Raw genomic sequence first — 17583 nt, forward strand, 5'->3', positions numbered from 1 at the left:
CATCAAGGTCAGGTCTAAATTAATAGCGAGCGGGAGTATGCCTATAAGGACGAGCATGAGCGACAGTCCTAGTCTTGTGTCATCTAGTTCTGCTCTATCCTTGTCTTGCGTGTCCACAGACATATTTGCATGTTATCGTATAAATAATTAACAATAAGCGAAACTTTAGGCATCTTTCAGTCCGTTTGCGCAGTAATATCGGCACAGGAATCGTTGCTTAGACAGACCGGTGGACTTTCCTCATTGAAGCTATCTCTGGCCATCAGCACAATATCAGTCAGCATCTCGCTCCGGGTTCCTAACGTTTCAGAACCCCAGAATAGCATAGTCTTCAAGGAACTAAGAGCCGCAGTACGACACTTCACCTAGAAACATGTAGCGGATTTCAGCAGTGATCACAACAAAATTATTCGGGTAATCCATAGCGTACGAGAAAATATCTCTGAACTAATCCATTCTTAACTGAGTTTGGAGATAGAAGTAAAGAGTTTGGCAAGTTACACCAATTTAGCAAGTAACGACTTACAGGGAGAAAAAAAGGAGCAAATAACTGTAAATACACCAAAAAATTGTGCGATCACGTGCCTCCATAGGTGTTACAGACTTACAGTTGTGCCGTGTTAATGACATGACTACCTTTGTTTCAAATTACTACTTTTCATCCCGTTAACGATCCAATGTTACCTCTTGCTAGACTTTCGAAGGAATAATCCAGTACGGAGGCGTTGGAAAATACCGCAGCCGTTCCCACTTTATAGCATCTCCGAATGAAATGACACGACGCGTCGTATGATATCCATCGTCTACTTCTTCAACTGCACAGTGTTGTTGATATTCGTATATCATTCCTCGTTTCGGTCGTCGTAAATGTCATCGCAAAAGCCACTGCAAAGCGACTGCACATATTTATAAGTGCTGCTTCATCGAATGGGCCTCGGTGGTTGAAATTGGGATACTGTACACTTGGTAGTCGGTCCTAAATTCTGGTCTTGCAACAGTCAAAACTAGTCAAGGTGATACGAGTTTGATCGCTCCTCAGGCAAGTTTGTGAGGGCATCATCTGAGTTCCTTGTATCTAACAATCTTGTTCTGCCGAGTGCAGTGCATCACGCGACGTGTAGTGCATTCTTGCACCGCACTGAACGCTGCATCACCTGCAGACATGTCGACTGTAGACATCTGGCGTGATAGGCATAAAACAAGATGTGAGTTGCCACGCGAGCGATATTTGTAAATCACTTTAAGCTTCCTTATGCAGCCAAGACTTTATGGACTCGTTAAAAGGTGCGTCTAATTCCGTTTCATGATGTCACGAAGAGAACGAAAGCCACTATCAATCCACTTTGGTAATACCCTAGGTCTTGCTGCAGAGCATCGTTGGAAATGAGCCGTATGTTGCATCTGGCCACCACTTCGATCACATCAGTTACGTTACTTAAACTATCATGAATGACGTATTTATACATCCCCAATGGCTACCTCGATCGCCTTTTGGCGCGAACACGATTAGTCGGCCGGGATATGCGCGATACGCGCCCCAGAAGCTTTTGCATCCATGTATATGATGCTCCGAAAGCATCTGTTGGTGACGAATGTTCCGAACTCGGTCGTTTCGATAACCAGGACATGTCGAACATTTTCCGTGCGGATCGGAGGGCGGTGCACGCTAGTCGGGCATCTTGACCCGTTGCCCTTGAGCCGCTTGATGCATGACAATGTTGGTAGCTCAGTTGACACCTTCGCTGGTCCGACGTAAGAATAGCATCTATTGGATAGCACGTTCTGCATGTACTAGTCGAAACTGACCTACTGCACGCGCAGAGCAACAAATAACCGTGACAGCTCAGACGTGCTTCGGCTCAGATTATGATGAAATTTTCGACACCTTTAAACATTGAAGCGTCTGACTAGTTTGCTTCTTTGAGTCTTATAGCTCATTTCCAGGCCGTCACTGTGCGTTTACCTTGCTTCTTTCTTCTAGTACCAGCCAGAAGATTATTTAATGATGTGTCAATTTCCGCGACCATAGGAAATATGCAACCAGATCTCGTATAGCATCTACTATCGCACGCGCGACGCTCGCGGACAGCGGCTTTGCCAAGCTTCGAATGACCCTACACACCATGCAATTGAAGTATAGCCTTCTATCGCACAGCTTTTCCTACTATATTGAGCGCTAATGGAAATTCCTGTGCTATATATGTGTCGGGTGCCGTCAGCACCATGGCTTGCCGTTTACGGTTGTGATTCATTCCATCTCCTGATAGGCGTGTCGCGGTCAAACGTGGTTAACTGAGGAGTTGCGCTGACGCCGCCGCGCCTTATACCTCAGTTTGTCATTTTCCTTGGGAACCCTGTTTATGACTCAGATGGACGCGAACTATCAAATGCAATTATATTTATAGGCATGGGCGCGAGATGAAAAGCTCCAGCGACGCAGAAATCTCCCAACATTTCTACCTTTTTACCGACCACCACCTCACTTTGAGTACTCTCCGATATTCTCTATGACGACCTTCGCAGGTGTGGCCGTTCACCTTGCCTCGCTCCTTGCTGCAAGCGCTGCCCACCATATCTCATCTACGCCTCCGCGTGTTGCACAACAGTCCTCGGACCACTTGTTGCGCCCGCAGGACGAACGCAAGGACAGGGTACCTCCTGGCGGCAAAGAAACGCTTCATGGTCATAGACTATTCAATCGCGTCGGCATGATATGCGTCGCCGCAACAAAAGTGAGACATTGACACTGCTTGTCTACAACAATCACTAATCCTGACCTTTCAACACGAATTTTAGTATGTTGTATGGGCACTCATAGCACTGGAAGTGATAGCACGATTACTTTCTCAATTTCCTGACACGGCGATCTCGCGCGCTATCCTTCCGATTATCCTACCCACGCCCGTTCCAGAATTCACCATTTTGCCCGTCCCAGGCCCACCACGGCCGCAGAAACTCCTACTCTCCGCACCATCTCCTACAGTCTTCATTAGTCTGCTCTCCATCTCCGTCGGATATGTAATCCGCCGCGCATGTTTCGCAGCAATGGGCCGCCTTTTCTCGTTCACACATACAACACTCGCAGGGCACCAGCTCGTCAAGGGCGGTCCATACAATATTGTGCGACACCCATCCTACACCGGCGAAGTCCTCGTGCGCTTCGGCATGGTGGCGCTCCTCCTTGCTCCGGGCGGTTTCGTTCTCACATGCGGCGCCCTTCAGCAGCACTCGACCGGACTCTTCGGTGCCTCGGACCTCCCGCAACGGATCCTACTCGCCTCCGTGCGCTGCGGCGTCGCATTTTTCGTCGGCTGGGTTTCGTTTGCCTGCACGTACCTCATTTTACGTGCACCGAGCGAGGACGCTACGCTACGCGAGACGTTCGGCAAAGAGTGGGAGGAATATGCCAAAGCAGTGCCATACCGATTCGTACCTCACATTGCCTAAGTTTCATTTTGACGCGGATACTCTCGTCCATCATTGCCATCAGCCTCAACATCGGACAAAACATTGTTTCATCACTATTAATATATTAAACAATGATCGTTTCCATTTTATGACCTTAACTCCATAACTTGATCTTCCCGGGTCCCGACAGCCTATCACAATCACAATAGTATATCTATATTTACTCTTCCCCATCTAAATCACGTCTTTGACCCGCCTTCGGGTCAAGGAAGAACTTTACAATTGTCTGATCAATAGTGCATATACGTGTTCTCCTGTGGCAATGTTTATTACATATTTCTATTAATAGCTACACTGTACATGGATTCGGTTCTCCAACTTGTTATTCTGCTGCAATTTGTATTTATGCTTTGACTGCGGAAGATGTGGCTGATTTCCACGGTTCGGGCAAGATTTACCTTAGTTTATCCGCTATATTTCGTTTCCGCTATTCTCCTCCGCTTTCCCTGAAATCTCAAAGTCTTCTCACCAATATGAAATTCGAGATGTGACCTAAAGGAGACGTCGCCGTGCTCAAAGCGCGTTCCATAGAAAAAATTGTTCATTGAAAACTTAGCAACGGAGAGGAGAAAGAAGGCGAGCCTACTGTTCTTTCGCCGCACGTCCGTATCTTCCCTTCCATCTCCATCGTTGATCCTGATACTAATGTTAATTTCCGCACTTTACGCGGTTCACTGTATGTGGTATATGTATGTAAAGTGTATGAAAACTGCGTTTGATATTGAGCAGTACCATGATGCGGAATGGTCTGTTATATGTCTTGGTTTGATATTAATATTCGTCATTAGAAGCCAGGACCAGTGGTGTTATCGATATTTCCCTTATCATTCATCCGGTACTTTGATTTCATATATTCCTTCGAAATCTTCGTTAGCTATTCTTTACATTAATATTATAGGAAAGTTCTGTACCTACAAATGCGTCTGCACGGACAATAAACGGATTTGAGAAGAATCTTCAGTAGCAAAATGCAATCGTACATCCATTACGAACATGTATACGTATATCAACACGGTCGCACACGGAAGAAGTCTTGTCGTAATATTGTAGTAATATTACTTATGGGTTCGAGCCTTCAAGCTGTATCATCTAGCCACATTAACATTCCAGATCCTCCTGAATCTCTAGTTATATGAAATGCGTAACAACTTTACAGACATTGAAAAGGAGAGTAGTATGCTCTGGCTGGGCCTTCTTGACATACTATCCTCTATAAGTGGTTTAACCATATGCAATTTGTATAATTCGTCGATACAAGGCTTCTGTCAGGACCAGAACGGAGGAACAGCAAGCAGCTATTTCCGTGTTCAAGCCCCCACACTTGCCTCATCTTACCAGCTTGATGTAAGTGTATATCCCAATGCCGAATATTGATTCTCGAACGAGAACGAATTTAGATTTGGAATGAGTGAATGAATATATATGAGATACATGCTCAATTCGCGTCATACAAAAAAAGGTTAAGAAAGCCAGGCCAAATTGAAATTGAAGTTGCAACAAAGGAACAAACATTGCAACAACCAAAACAGGAATGAAGAATAAACCAGCCAACGAGATCCAAGAAGAAAAAGGAAATCCAAAATTCCAAGCAGCCCAAACCAAGACGATCAAATAAAGAAAAATAGGAATAGGAGAGAAGAACAGACAGACGGATAAGCGGATAAATGGACACCGATCCGACACGAAAGCAACTCGACAAGCAAACAAATAGATGAGCCAGCCAAGAAGAGGGAAGTGAGGGTAAGAGGGTAAGACAAATATACGTCTTGTTGTCAGCAGTGAGATTGAGGAAGTTAAAAAGTGGAGGGGAGGTGTCGAGCTTGTAGAACTCGTATAGAAAATGGAATAAGAATATACTGATAAACTGATAAGGTACTCAGCAAACCAGATCCAGCTTTGGAGGAGAGAGGACAGGAAGGACAGGAAAGGGACTCCAAAAATCGAGGAAAAAAGGAAAAGGAAAGGAAGAATATTACTTATTAGTTATCACAGTCCAATCCCAAAAACGAGAGTCCGAAAAATCGTTGTGTGTAAGTCGTGCATGTATGCCTGTACCCTGATAAACCCGAAGGAAGGACGCAGAGGGCAGAAAAAGCTGAAAAGCGGGATGGCACTAAAGGACATCCGGCAAGATAGAAGTGGGAGGCGTGCGGTGCATTATATGTACAAATGCGAGAGGAAGGTAAGGTAGTCGTGCGTTTTCGTGAGATTAGGCAGTAGGATGCGAGCAAGGACCGACCTCGCTGTGAGGTGCAATCCGGATCCAATTTTTTTCATAGCCATCGAAATTATCGCGGTCCAAGTCCGACTGATGAGGTCTCATAACCACACCAACACCTCCACCAAAGCCCAAACCATTAGCGCAAGTACCATTCCTCTTCCCATTCCCATCTTAGGTATGCCAATTCTTGTTCCCTGCGCACTACTAGCAAGCCCCACAAGCGCATACCCAGTCCCACACGCAGTCTCCGCCTGGTTCGCCGCATCCTCATATGTCGCCTTCAATCCATCTACACTCCCCCCATCACCACTTCCATCCGAACTCCCATCCGAACCCTGCAAAGCATCCGCATATAATCCCAACAAAGTCTTCGCACACGTACTACAACTCGGGCTCGTCGTATTCACCGGGAACGGTACACCCAGCGGCAATTGATACAGGTAAAGGTCTGCTGGAGAGGATGAATGTGCAGCAGCGGCGTAGCAATAAGTGTTCGACGCTTGGTTCACCAAACACGAGCCATTCCTTAGTAGTTCATACGACTGTAATCCGAATAAGGTTTGTTGAACGGGATTTTGCGAGTTCTTCTGTTTGAGTTCATCGGCGCATGAGGTGGTGAGTGAGGAAGCGAACCAGTTCATATTGGCTGTACATGTCGAAAGGGGTGTATCGGTGTTGCAGGTTCCGTAGATCAGTGCGTTGAGCGTGGTGAGGTTTTCCTGAGCCTGCTGGTAATGTCAAATTAGTCGTGTGCCAAAAATAAAAGGAAAGGGAATAGGATAGAAAATGAAAAAAAAATAGATTAAGGTAAACGAAAGAAAAGAGAGAGAGAAACGGGGTTTATACCGAGATCAACTTTGAGAGAAACATGATTTTGAATCACGAACCTCGATAAAATCATTACTAAACTGCTCTAACAAGCTAAAAGGTCTGCACGTCCGAAACGCAGACGATTGCGTCATATTCGTAAAGAAATTGGCGCAAGTCTGCGTCGTGACGAAATTCGTGCCCGTTGAGTCGTACGGTTGTGGAAAGGGCGTTGGTAATGGTGGAGCGTTTGCTGCATCTGGTACGGGAGGGATGGTTTGCTCGGTTTGTGGGACTGTTGTTGTTGGAGATGCAGTTTGCGAGGGGGCACCGGAACCGGAAATCGATACAAGAGGAGTGGTTACGAGAATGGTAGATGAGGGTGCGGCGGGGTTGGTCAGGGAGAGAGTTTGGCGTTTGTGATGGTACATTTGGTCGTGTCGCTGCTCGGCAGGTGCACCTTGCCATCTGATCTCGACCTCCGGAGACGTACCGCTTTCACTATCTGCAGCAGTCGCGCTATTTAACCCATCCATCGCCACGCGAGAGTCGAGATCCATATCGTCCATGGCATCAAACATCGAGGCACGCCGCGAACTTAACGCGACGAGAATGAGCACGGCAGGGACGAGGAGGACGGCCCAACGCATCCGACGCGCCGATCGCTGCTTTCGTTCATGACTGCAAATGATAGCCTCGATTGCCGCCGCCTGTGTCGCGTACATATGCTTTTCGTCTTGATCCGAGTGGCCACGTGAGGGGGACGGAGGTGATAAGGACAACTCGAAGACGTTGACTTCTTTCTCCGCACTTGACTCTGAATCGTCGTCTGTGATGACGATACGAGGGAGAGGAAGGGGCGAAGGAGGAGGTGTGAACATCTCTTCACTTTTTCAAAGATCCCAGGTCTTCCGAAGAATCAGAACGGGAAGAGAGCTGATACAGATTTAAGAGGCGGTGAACAGGAGAATCAGGACTGATAGATGGATGGATGAATGCTGGCAGTCGATGTGGCAGCAGTTCTTCGGCGAAGTCCAGATTCTAGAACCTTGCCAGTCCGAGTGTAAGAGCTGAATATGGTGCCGTATGACCTATGACCTGTGTTGAGGACGGAACCACTAGAGAACCAAAGAGCAATGATTGGTTGGAATAGGGAGCGTGTGTATAACGAGTGTGGTAGTCCTTTGGACAATCTGTGAGCTTCAACTCTTCAAGCTGCGAGCGCCAGAGCTTCAGCACAGAACGGCGACCGTCTTAGTGTTGTCTGCGTGGTGGTGGGCAGAGGACAAGGGAGAAGAGACTTGAGGCGTCTTTCCTTTTTCCCGTGTTCTGTCTCAGCGAAGCGAAAATTATATTCATTCATCCTCTTCCGCTGCCTCGCGTTCCTGTAACAAGTGCCTAGACTCCTTCCATATACGGCAGTTGCACCCTGATCGGCGCTAACCTTTCCGACGCCGTGCCGTACTCACACACTGACACTCACGTCTCACCACGTCCTGCGGGGCTAATCTGCGGCTTGTTCGGTCTTCACTCGGCGTTGATTTTCTTGCTGGGGGATAAACTGTGGCTTTTGGTTTCTCGCTGCAGCTCCTTTCGTCTGACCGACTGCACTCATCCTGAGGCACCCAACTTGTCTATTTGTACGATTTCAAAGATGTCAAGTAGTCAGGTCCAGTGGGAGAAAGGGAGGCGAGAAGCCTGCCTGGAGATTGGCGCTCTCCCTCTCACGCACGCAATACAATGATGTATGTATGTATGTATGTATGTATGTATGCAGCGGCGGCAAACTGTGGATCAGACAGATCTACACCCATAGGAAAAAGGGAGAGAGGGAAGCCAGAAGCCAGGAAAGATATCAAGTCGATCTGTCATCTAGACTTCTCATTGCCTTGCCCCCATGCGCTTCCTCGCTTCAACCATTCAAAACTTGCCAGCTAGCGCGTCCTGTGAAACGGGTAATCATGATGAATGATCCCGCCCTACCTCATCTTCCTTTCCCGCCGGTGTGTAGTTTGAATAGTACTGCGTACTTTTGTTTGGTTGGTTGAATGTAACGATCTTACTGTTAGACGATCACTGGCTCTGTTCAACTGTTGGTAAAGGATGATGGTGATGATCTACATCATCTACACGAGGCGCGTTCACATCTAATTTCTAAAGACCGATCATTCCCGAGATCCGCCTTCCTCTCATTAATAATTACAGCACACCTGGTGCGCTTTAACGCCCATATGAAAGAAACCGGCCGGTGAGTATTTTTTTTTCACTCTTCCATCTTCAAGAACCACTTCATTTTATTCTGTTTCTTCCACTCTAGTGTAAGTGTACTTTGTTTTTTCTCAAGCTGATTAATCACAGTCTTGAACAAGCTCTTACATTAAGGCTTCTGTGATTTCTTTTAATAGAATATTAATAGACATGTTTTCCTGCTTTTCCTTGATTACTCTATTCTATATTTACAGTTATGAACCAGTCCTTGCACCACCCCTACTCCTTGCACCACCCCTACTCCTTACACCACCACCTCTCTATTTCTTCCACAACTATTTTTCAAGTAATAAAAACTATATATATATACTTCAGATGGTAAAATATAACACTGAAGAAATTTTGGTGAAATTTAATGTAATATTCATTGAATTATGTGTTAAATACTCTAAAAACAGTAATAAATTTTACTATCTTAAAAGTTTCTTGTTATAATTGTTGTGTAAGTACACAATAAAAATTAGAATAAAAATTGGGTAAATATTCTTTCATTATATATAAGTAATTATGCCAACTTTTATTTGAAAATAATTAGTATTAAATTTTCTAAAGGTGCTAATACATTAGTTAGAATCTTAGAGACTATTAGGGGAGATATGTTCTCTAGGTTGATAGTACTCTCAAACTGCAAATATAGACCTACAACCCTGATCCAACTATATTCCCAAAGCTACCAGTTAGGATTTATACTAAGAGAACAAGTAGAAGTATGAGAAGATTTAAAAAACTAAGAAACTACTGTATCTACAGACTACTTTTTATAATAACTAAATAACAAGAGCAAAGTGAGGAATGAAACTTGAGAATAAGATGAAAGAAATAATAAGGACAAATATTACAAAGCTAACAGACACATTAAAGGCCAGGAAGAATTAACAGAGTGTTACACATTAGAGAATATAGACTAAGAGACTATTACACAAAAGAGGCACAAGTTACTATATTAGACAGGAAATGGATTGACTGTATTGTGATTGTATATACTGCCTTGTGTCTCTGTAGCTCTCTCCTACACTCAATACTAAGACAATCTTTATAAAACTTTGTAGAACAATAAATAAGATATTAAGAATTATGAAAAATCTAGTAGTAATATTGGTTTTTCACAAAACTGACAGAAATATAAAGAAAAGAAAATAGGTCCAATTCTACAATCCTAACATTACCTCCCTCCTTAGGTTATATGTCTTAGACAACTGAATCTAGAGGCTATTTAGTTTAAGTAAAGTGTTAAAGTCCTTAAAGGTTCTCTTTAGAATGTTTAGTTGTCTTAGAGTACTAGGGTAGACTTTATAAAAGTTCCTAATAGTATTCTAAGTATGAGTAAGGTCATTTTCAGACTGCCAAGTTGTTTCCTAGTATCCTACCCATTTGATAAGATACTAAAGCTTCCCCTTATAGAGTTGAGAGTTAAGAATAGTCTTAACTTTGTATTTGATCTTATTGTCTACAAGTTTAGAAGAAGGAGAAGGAGAAGCCTTCTGAATGTTAAAAACTTAAGGAAAATATGGTTTGAGCAGAATCTTATTAAACACTAGATGAATTAACTATTCTTAAATAGTTTAAGCTTATATATACTAGCTCTAACCTTTGAGTATTAAGAGAGATATGTTCTCTAAGTTAATAGTACTCTCAAACTGTGAATATAGACATATAGTCCTGATTCAACTATATTCTCAAAGTTACCAGTTAGGATTTATACTAAGAGAACAAGTAGGAATACAAGAAGAGTCTAAAAACTAAGGAACTACTATATTTACAGACTGCTTTTTATAATAACTAAATAACAAGAGTAAAGTAAGGAATAAAACTTAAGAATAAGATGAAAGAAATAATAAGAACAAATATTGTAAAGCTAACAAGTGTATTAGAGGTTAGAAAGAATTAACAGAGTGTTACATATTAGAGAGTATGTTAGAATGTGTTTTCTTAGGTTATTACACAAGTAATGAGGGTGTAGACCCTGATAATAATATGTATTTAGTTAATAAGTTGTTTGTTTTTATGTTATTTGTTTGTCTGTATGTCTTAAACATCTAATGTCTTATTATTTCTGTTAGTGTGTTAAGGTTGCAATGTTTCCTAAACAATAGGAAATATTCTTCTGTAGGTTTGCACACTGCTCACAAGGATACTAAGAGTTAGTCACACTAGTAGGGGTTCAGTGGACTCTGCTCATAGTGTGTAGGTGTTGATATGAGTCAACTGTATAGTTTGTGATGAGCTTCATTGTCCTTAGATTAAAGTTATATATAAGCTATCTAATATTGTATGTCTCAGATGTATGTCTCAGAAGACATGTCTCAGCAATAGTGTATATTTGCAAGACATTTGCATGATTTGAGACATATGATACATTTATCTGAAATAAATGTTAACACTCCCCTTCAAACTTATACTAGTTGATCAGACTAATATAATGTTTGATAAGTGTTTGTCCATTGTTTTTTACTAATATCATTTACATTCACAATGTAAATGTTTTGTTTGCTTCATATATTAAGTCCACTGTAAGTGTTATGTTTGTCCAATGTATTATTATTATGTTCAATGTAATAAATCGATTGTTAATTCAATTATGATTGCTAAGAGAGCTGTAGGATCTCTTTAGCATTCATTTGTTCATAGTTTTATTATTGTTAATGTTATAGTTGTTACTATAATGTTTTATCATTTGTATGATAGTAGTTCTTCTTGTCTGTAATATATTATGATATGATATAACTTTGTTTCGTTTGTTTTTCATGTCATATTGTTTGTTTTGTGTCATAGTATGTTTATTTTATCATACTGTATTGTTCTGCAGTTGTTCCATTATTCGTTCTGTTTGTATTTGTATTATTATATGTGTAGTTTGTTTTGTATTCTTACACTCAATGTGTAATTATCATTGTAATTCGTTTGTATTGTTTTGTTTGTATAGTTAATACTATATTTAATAACAATATGCATGTTATTAATTTGTTCTCATTAATTTGTATTTTTGCACATTTGAATTATGTTACTAGTAGTTTTTCCACTTTTACTTTCACAATGAAACTGTTGAATCATGCTTGTAAAATGTGCTGTTGATGTTATTATAATGTCCTCTATTCATCATGTATCATCTTTGTTTGTGTTCGTTTTGTATTCATACCTTTTAAGCATTTAATAATAGTTCTATGCCTTTATATTGAAGCATTGTATTGTTTGCAATTCATAATATCATTTATGATATGTCAGATTGCTTCATATCAAGGTTGATTAAGGTTTTATTCATTGTAATTTGTTTTATTTTATTATCTGACTGTTTGTAAGTCTGTTTAGGCACATTATTTATGTTTTAAACATATGGTATGTTTGTATTGTTTTGCTGTTTTGCAATAGATATATTTGATATTGTTATATGTGTGCATTGTGTTTGTTATTGTTTAATGTGTCCTTCAACTTTACAAACTATAATGTTATTTGTATGTTTGTATTGTTTTATTGTTGTGATAATGTTTTTATTATTATTGTATAATGTTATTTGATTAATATATATTGCTTTACACAATTTTAATATGTGTTTGTTGTTTTTATTTTGTAGATAGATGAAATAGTGTGTTTTGTAGTTCTATTTTTCATTGTATATTGTAATATTCATTTGTTTATTGTTTATTTTGTATCAAATTCTGTTTGATATTGTTTTAATTATTATATTTGCTTTATTTGCTGAATATATGTGTGTGTTTGTTATGAAATATGAATTTATTTCGTTTATTTTGAGTGTATTGCTCATTTTTGTTCATTATGATTAACATTATCTTGTTTTATTTGAAAGGATTAACGTTTTGATCACCATTATGTCTGTTGCTTCTTTTAATTTTAGTGAGTGCTTTACACATCTAGTGTAGATCACTTTGGGAATATGTGCCATTCCTTGGCTTCATTGCCTTAATTTTCAGTTATCTGTCTGAATATTATTTTGTTTATTTAATTATTTGTTTGCTATTATGTCCTGCATGTTAGAGAATAAGTGTTGGAAGTTTTGCATGATGTGTGATTGTTATTTTCACTGTAACATATGTTCCATTGTGGAAGACGTAGTTCTGTTCAATAATTCTGTATAGTTTGATATACACTAGAGATGCTTTTCTGCTCAACATTGTTGCATTTAGCATACTTCTCTGTGTTTAGGTATATAATCTGTAATATATTCTTTCATAATTTGTTCAATAGTGTTATGTATAGTGTAACCATCAAAGTTTTTAGAGAAAATGTCTCTTGCTGTCTATAATATAAGTGTTTTTACAACATCAAATATACATTTTAGACATTAGAATCATTTCAGATTCAATGGATTGTTTTGTAAATATATTTTGTGGGATGTGTAAGGTTAAATAGTGATGTAGTCAATATTTCCACATCATTTAATTGTTTGCTATGTTTCAATCGTTTGTTTGTTATGTTTTATGTTTTGTGAATATATGCTGTTATTACTCCCCTTCAATTTGAGAAGGTTCACTTTGAGTAATTGGCTTTTGTGTATAATCGATTTGTTTGTACGTTTTCATCATTCTATTATTTGTTTAAGCATTGTATGTGAATGTGTGAATGTGTTTTGTTGAATAATTTTAATGTTATTTGTTATCTTTGTCTGATTTAGTTATTAATTCTTTTTGGCATTATACTGAATGTTATTTGAGTTTATACTCAAATAGATTGTATGTATGCTCATGTATTTTGTTTGATTGTTATGCATACATCTGAATAGTTTGTTATTTGGATAAATATAATTCATTGTATTGTTTAGCAATGTTAAGTTTGCATATTTTGTTCATTATATTTGCATACATTAAGTAGTGTATTATTTCGTTTTGCTCAGTATCATTTGTCTTCTGTTTGATGACAAAAGTATTTGAGCTATTATGTTTCGTTTCTGTTTCGTTTATTAATCTTTATTCTTTTGTGATGGGCACAAGCTTCAAGCAAGGCTGTTAATGAAGAATACACTGTTATGACATTGTTTGAACTTCAAATAGTTAATGATATCCTTTATGTATTGATCATAGATATATTCTTTGTGAATAAATATCTTTCTACTGTTTGTAGTGATCAATTAAATCTGTCACACATTGTGTTTAATCATTAGTAAAGCATCTGATTGAGTTCCAAACTTATGTTTGTTTCTTTTGATTTTGTTCCAACATTTGTTCATCTTTTGTGTACTTGGTAGTAGTGTTCTTTCTGTTGCTTGGCCCTTCAGACTATCTGATGTTAGGCTCTAATGTTTTGTAGCATTAGTTGTTTTGTTTTGTGTCTGTATTATCATATTTTGTCAAGTTTTTAAGTGACATTTAATTGTTTATAACATTTTGTATGTTAATGATAGTTTTTCAATGTGTCCAAAATATGTTTATATTGTTTAAACTGTTCGTATTAATTGTATTGACTTAATACTTCATTATCATGTATGTCATATTGATACATAATATTGTTACAATGTATTTGTAACTATTGTTTGTTTGATTTTCGTATTGTAATAGTAATTGTGCAAGGTATAAGATATGTATTCGTTCATATAGTTTATAATGTCAATATTATGCATATATGCATCATTATATTGTTTCTTTGTTTGTAACGTTATGGTTTAATTTAATTTAATACTTTGTATAAGTATATATGTTTGTTATTATATGTTTAGAATGTTTGCAACATTGTTTTGTGTGTTTTATTAATTGTTTTTATTGTTATTATGTGTTTGTTTGATTGCATTTGCATATAACTTTGTGTTATTTAATGAATAATAGTTTTATGTATTTGAATGTATTATTATTACTTCATACATTTGTATATTTGTATATCTATACAATATATTTTATTATTTCATTGTATATGTTCGTATATCTATGTGATATATTTGCTATAGTAAATATATGTTATTTATTGTGACCATGTGTTTGTGATAGTATAAATCGTTTTTATATTTGAGTTATTATGCTTTAGTTGCATTTATACTCTTGTTTTCATATTATTCGTTTGTCTAATCATTATTAGATTGATTATATGTTTGCAATAGTATTTCTTTATATTATTATTATGCTTCACTAGCATTATTCTTTTGTTTATAGTATTAATCATTTGTATTATTAATATAATATCAAATGTTTGTTTGTTATGTGAGATGTTATTATTATAACGTATCTCCAAAGTGTAAGATGAAGTAGTTCAGTGTTTGGATATAGTATTGCTGGGTATTCATTGCATTTAAAGCAACTAATCTGTCTGAAGTTATTTTAATAAATCAATGCATGTTTGGGATGCTCAGACAGGTGTGTCTAGGTCCTTGTAGATAGTACGTTCTGGTTACAAGTATTGTAGCATATCTTGTTATATAAAGTGATTGTAGTCTTTAGGACAAGACAATTCACATTTGGTATACTCAGATAGGAGCACTAAAGGTTCATAGACAAGTAGAATAGATTGTATGTGTAGAATCAAGTGGATTCAGCATTAAATGAAGTAGTTTGATGTTACTTATCAAGTATAATATGATTGAGTGTATCTAATCATTTGTACTATAGTGTATAGTACACTGAAGTGTTTGAGATGACAATTGTAGTGTATATAGTCATGCATATAACTACTGAGGGGGAAATCATAATTGCAGAGACAATGATTTTGAAGCATTGCATTTGTAGAGGGTAAGATAAAAGCATAGTAACAATGTAGATATGAGCAGGGAGCACAAGGCTCATAACCTGTTAGCATGTTGAGGTTGCAATGTTTCCTAAACAATAGGAAATATTCTTCTGTAGGTTTGTGCACTGCTCACAAGGATACTAAGAGTTAGTCACACTAGTAGGGGTTCAGTAGACTCTGCTCATAGTGTGTAGGTGTCAATATGAGTTGACTGTATAGTTTGTGATGAGCTTCATTGTCCTTAGCTTAAAGTAATATATATGTTATCTAATATTGTATGTCTCAGATGTATGTCTCAGAAGACATGTCTCAGCAATAGCATATATTTGCAAGACGTTTACATGATTTGAGGCATATGATGCATTTATCCAAAATAAATGTTAACAATTTCATATCTGATACTTATTACATATCTAATACATGTCTTGTATCATGTATCTAATACATGTCTTGTATCATGTATCTAATACATGTCTTGTATCATGTATCTAATACATGTTTCTTAGTTCTACATCTGTTCTGTTAATTCTGTGTCCATTCTGTTTGTATGCATATTAATTATTTTACTAATACTATAGTGTCTACAATTGTATTATCAATTGTAATACATGTTAACAGTCCCCTTCAAACATTTACAAGACCTATTAAGTCTGTAAAGTATTTGATTTTTGGAACATGTAATGATTTAGTTAGAATGTCTGCCCTTTGATTGTCTGTTTGAACATACTTAATATTAATAAGTTGTTCCTCAACATAATATTTAATAAAATTGTATTGTAAGCTAATATGCTTGGTTCTTGTTAAGTATTTCGTTTTGTCCACTTCTATAGATTTAATTACTACTTGATTATTGTAATAAATATTTGTAGGTGCATTAGAGATCTGTAGTATCTTATCTGCTAGGTATTGTAATACTATAGCTTCTTGTATTCTGTTTGATAGTGCTATTATTTCCACTTTGTACATAAATAAGGATACTAGTTTTTGTCCTTTACTTGACTAAGATATGAGTGATTCTCCTAAGAAGAATGTGTATCCAGATATTGCTTTATTATTTTCTTGCATCATTCTGTCCACATCCATATAACTAGTAATATTATTATGATTTCCTTGTCTGAATATTAACCATTTATCTTTGGTTCCCTTTAAGTATTGTATGTAATACATGACAGTATTATAATGTAACATGCTTAGGGATTTTAAGTGTTTTACAAGTTGTAATGTTATAAACACTATGTCTAGTTGTATACAATCTACAATATATTGTAAGGATTCAACCATATTCATATACAGTATTTTGGACATAAATGTGTGTTCATCCTCTAGTAGATTATTGTCTGTAACTAATTGTGTATTTGGTTACATAAGTGTTTGCAAATTCATCTTCTTTTACAAGTTATATTGAATTAATGTGTTTTCAATATAATGTCTTTGTCTCCTCATTATTGTTTGTTTGTTTCTATTGTGTTTGATTTCTATGCCTAGTAACTAATGTAATTTGTCTTTGTCTGTAATTTCTATATACAATTGTAGAGAGTTTTAAATCATATTAATAATATTATTACTTTGTACAACAATAGTTATATTATTAATGTGAACTAATAGTATTACAACTGTACATTTGTTTTTCTTTACATAAAATACTGTAAAGTCATATTCTGATTGTGTAAAACTAATCATATTAAGTATTCAGTATAGAGTTTTATATTATCATTGTCTGGCTTGTTTTAAACTGTATAATACTTTGTACAATCATAATACTTGTCTGAGTTTTAACTTTATTAAATTACTCAGTAGAGGTTTAATAAATATTATTTTGTTGTTATTAAGTTCTCCATTTACTGCCTTTTTCATAAGTATTGTCACACTTGATGATTCATCATTTTTTGTCACAAAAGTAAACAAAACAAAAAAATAGTTATTTCTCACTCAATTCTACACAGAATTCAGTGATTATTTGACATAAATTCATGTTTTTTAAATATGCTTCAAATATGTAAGATATACTCACTTTACTAATCCTGATTCTTAGGAATAGTAACAGAATAGAGTATAGAGGGTAAGACTTATAGACTTGTAGAGTGAGAGGGTAGAGGAGTCCTACTTTAGTTAAGCTACAAGTGTAGGCTAGTAGGTTAGTAGTAGAGTACTTCTAA

General features: G+C 37.3%; 4 protein-coding genes across 4 annotated transcripts; 3 read left to right on the top strand and 1 right to left on the bottom strand.

Annotated features, from left to right (window-relative positions):
* Positions 1-917: 917 nt before the first annotated feature.
* Positions 918-2369, top strand: FOMMEDRAFT_24213 (uncharacterized protein). The gene is made up of 5 exons (XM_007271877.1): positions 918-1039; positions 1103-1205; positions 1259-1284; positions 1359-1953; positions 2030-2369. Exon 4 carries the CDS (start codon positions 1450-1452, stop codon positions 1681-1683), a length of 234 nt encoding a protein of 77 aa, XP_007271939.1. The 5' UTR covers positions 918-1039; positions 1103-1205; positions 1259-1284; positions 1359-1449; the 3' UTR covers positions 1684-1953; positions 2030-2369.
* Positions 2370-2507: 138 nt separating this feature from the next.
* FOMMEDRAFT_149567 (uncharacterized protein) lies at positions 2508-3636 on the top strand (the record flags this gene model as incomplete). Its single annotated transcript, XM_007271921.1, has 2 exons — positions 2508-2732; positions 2797-3636. The coding sequence occupies 2 exons, from the start codon at positions 2508-2510 to the stop codon at positions 3445-3447; spliced, it is 876 nt and encodes a 291-aa protein (XP_007271983.1). The 3' UTR covers positions 3448-3636.
* A 2151-nt stretch (positions 3637-5787) lies between these two features.
* FOMMEDRAFT_98111 (uncharacterized protein) lies at positions 5788-6927 on the bottom strand (the record flags this gene model as incomplete). Its single annotated transcript, XM_007271922.1, has 2 exons — positions 5788-6414; positions 6577-6927. 2 exons carry the CDS (start codon positions 6925-6927, stop codon positions 5788-5790), a joined length of 978 nt encoding a protein of 325 aa, XP_007271984.1.
* Positions 6928-7985: 1058 nt separating this feature from the next.
* Positions 7986-8995, top strand: FOMMEDRAFT_24217 (uncharacterized protein). Its single transcript, XM_007271878.1, has 2 exons — positions 7986-8499; positions 8566-8995. Exons 1-2 carry the CDS (start codon positions 8260-8262, stop codon positions 8746-8748), a joined length of 423 nt encoding a protein of 140 aa, XP_007271940.1. The 5' UTR covers positions 7986-8259; the 3' UTR covers positions 8749-8995.
* Positions 8996-17583: the final 8588 nt, after the last annotated feature.

This window comes from Fomitiporia mediterranea (genome assembly GCF_000271605.1).
Source record: "Fomitiporia mediterranea MF3/22 unplaced genomic scaffold FOMMEscaffold_19, whole genome shotgun sequence".
Classification (NCBI taxonomy): Eukaryota; Fungi; Basidiomycota; class Agaricomycetes; order Hymenochaetales; family Hymenochaetaceae; genus Fomitiporia; species Fomitiporia mediterranea.